Source organism: Notothenia coriiceps, unplaced genomic scaffold (genome assembly GCF_000735185.1).
Source record: "Notothenia coriiceps isolate Sejong01 unplaced genomic scaffold, NC01 NC01_scaffold00001632, whole genome shotgun sequence".
In the NCBI taxonomy this organism is placed as follows: Eukaryota; Metazoa; Chordata; class Actinopteri; order Perciformes; family Nototheniidae; genus Notothenia; species Notothenia coriiceps.
Window position 1 is genome coordinate 722 of NW_011334333.1, and position 2,606 is coordinate 3,327.

Here is a 2,606-nt window from a genome sequence, read left to right on the forward strand (position 1 = left end):
GAACACTTCTCTGACGTCACAGAGGTGGCGCTACGGCTATTGGGCCAACTCCACCAATCAGGAGGAGACAGCCACGGACATTGCCGTTCGAAAGCACTGGAGACGCTGTAGTACATATGCCAGGCCTGTAGATGGTGCTGTTCTCACAGAATCAGCCCATGAAAAGACAGTGTTAAATTGAGCGAAATGAGGAAAGGCTAAAATGCATGATCTGTTTGGTATTTTGAAAAATAAAAAGTATAAATATGCCTTATATAGGTATGGTCCTACACTATATTATTCAAATATAGCATGATAGGTCCACTTTAATGTATCATAATTGTTGCTTAATTAGCAACAATTTTGATTACATTATATTTAAGTCATTTATCAAACATACACCAGAGAGTCTTAGTGACACTTTTCTATATCTCTATTTTTGGGAGTTAAGGACTAGAGACAGTTGGACACACCGCACTGGGCCCTGTGAAATGTGACCCTAAAGTGTAACTCCACCGGCCCCCAACACCTGTGTGCAGACGCTGTACCTTCGTCTCGTAGGGTGAAGCGTCCCATCTGAGGAAAGTCTTTGAAGGTCTCGAGGCAGATGGTCCCTGCAGTGCGCAGACGGGCGATGCAGACTTGGTCCTGTTTGACGAATCGTGGACGTGTCTTACTCTTGTCTCCTGTCTTCTTGTCTACCATACAGATTAAGGCCTGCACACAGGAGGAACAAATTATCAGCACATGCTCAGGTTAAAAAACCATCCATACAAAACATCACACTGCTACAATCCTAGCAACATGCTAAATGTGTTCAAATGTCTCTAACCAATCCTTGTTCCTGATCAGGTTCAGTCACCATGGAGGGGCACAGTTAGGTCAGACTTACTGTAATTTGCACTTCTTCAATGCAGGTGTGAATGTGAAGCACGGCATTGTAACCCGGACAGATGATGGATTTGTGTTCAATGATGACGATCTGTAAGGTAGAGAAACATTCTTTAACTTTATAAAGCTGGCACCAACTGAGTTTAATGATATGAAAGCCTAAAAGTGTTGTTGTGAAGTCATGTGACTGTGATGTAGTCCCTTTATAGCCCGATATAGATCTTTATATGGCGTTAATGTGTGGAGATTAGCCTGCTCAACAAAATGTGTACATTTTTATAAACCTGCGTTTGCCACAGATCTTTTTTTTGGCAAACATTCCGAAATTCAAAGGAAAGTGCCCATTGGTATGTGGAGGGAACCCTTGTGATGCTCACTGTTTCAGGATCAAACTGCTTGAGTCTCTAGAGCTTCTCGGACACTGACCTGGGCGTCGAAGGTGCGCCCGGAGTGGCACAGGTTCTCGGCATTACACAGGATGAAGCCGGGCAGGATCTCCTCCTCCTCGATGCCCTTCAGCCGCAGTTTCAGGTTTTCCCCCGGCTCGGCGTCGTCCGTCTCCACGTCATCTGACAGGAGACTCAACACCTCCACCGTATGCTGCAGACACAAACAGGGTGGAAGATAAATGGTCATATTTTACATCAGAGTGGGAGGAGTTTGGATTTTGGCATCTTTCTCAGCTCGATGTGATGGAAGCAGAGGCTTGTGGGATATCTCACTCTGTTTGGCATCATGACGAGCTGCTGTGCTTTACTGATGCAGCCCGACTCCAGTTTGCCCAGAATCACAGTGCCCATGTCCTGAGGAGACAGAAGGGAGAAGAGTGTTACAGAGAGAAAACATGCTTTACATCACAGACGGGAAGCGAGTTTGCTACAGAGCTCAGTCACAGGAGCAGTGTTGGTCGCGTTAACCAAATATTTTCCGTCTATGACGGCAGTGTGCGGAAAAAGTACACGTCCCACCGTCCGGGACGTGTTATTTACAATATCGGACAAGTAGATCTTTCAATTGACTTGTCCGGTGGACAAGTGACGTTTTTCGCCCTGATTTATTGACAAATTATTGATAAATTCTGTTTACAAAAGGCAGAACTCATTCGCAAATTGTACGTGTCCGCCATTGTTCGTTTAGAAATGTTAGTTTCGGTTCTGCATGTTGATTCCTAAGGAAATGCATCTCGCCGCTTTCTGTACAGTTGGGGCGGGGCGGGAAGTGTAGCGCAGTGGCAGGGTTGGGAAGCAAAACTCGGTTCCGAGTAGGAACAAGAAATAACAATTGTCCGGTCCCAGGATTTATAAGAGTTGTGAGGACAGGAGGCGAGGCCGAGCCCCGCGGACTGCAGCTCTCCCTCTCTATGCTCCGTATCAGCTGATCGCTGCACGGTGCAGCTCAGCGTCTCTCTCTCTCTCTCTGTCTGTCTGTCTACGCACAGCGGATCCGCTGCCCGTTTAACAGCCTCATCTTTGTCAAACTTTCTTATGTTCTTTCTCTAACACGTAATGAAGGTTATTAAGCGTTTTAGCTCCTGTGTTGTTAGTATTGACCGCCATTTCCTTTATGAAGTGAAGCAGCCTCCGTGTGTCCTCGCGCGGTCCTCACATCCCCGGACCCCCAGACTCGGAGGAGCAGAGGGATGTCAGTATTGTTTATGAAGCAGGGTATAGAAAGTACATTATTGAAATGAAAATACTATTTATTTACTTTTACAAACAGTGAGCAGCTGGGCAGCT

At 46.1% G+C, this 2,606-nt stretch overlaps 1 protein-coding gene across 1 annotated transcript; it reads right to left on the reverse strand.

Moving 5' to 3' along the window:
- Window positions 1-508: 508 nt before the first annotated feature.
- Window positions 509-1,696, reverse strand: LOC104963195 (eukaryotic peptide chain release factor GTP-binding subunit ERF3A-like; the record flags this gene model as incomplete). Its single annotated transcript, XM_010791765.1, has 4 exons — window positions 1,593-1,696; window positions 1,297-1,470; window positions 872-961; window positions 509-696 (listed from the first exon to the last, which is right to left on the reverse strand). Coding segments are annotated over exons 1-4 (530 nt in total), but the record flags the coding sequence as incomplete, so codon positions are not given.
- Between the last annotated feature and the right edge of the window lie 910 nt (window positions 1,697-2,606).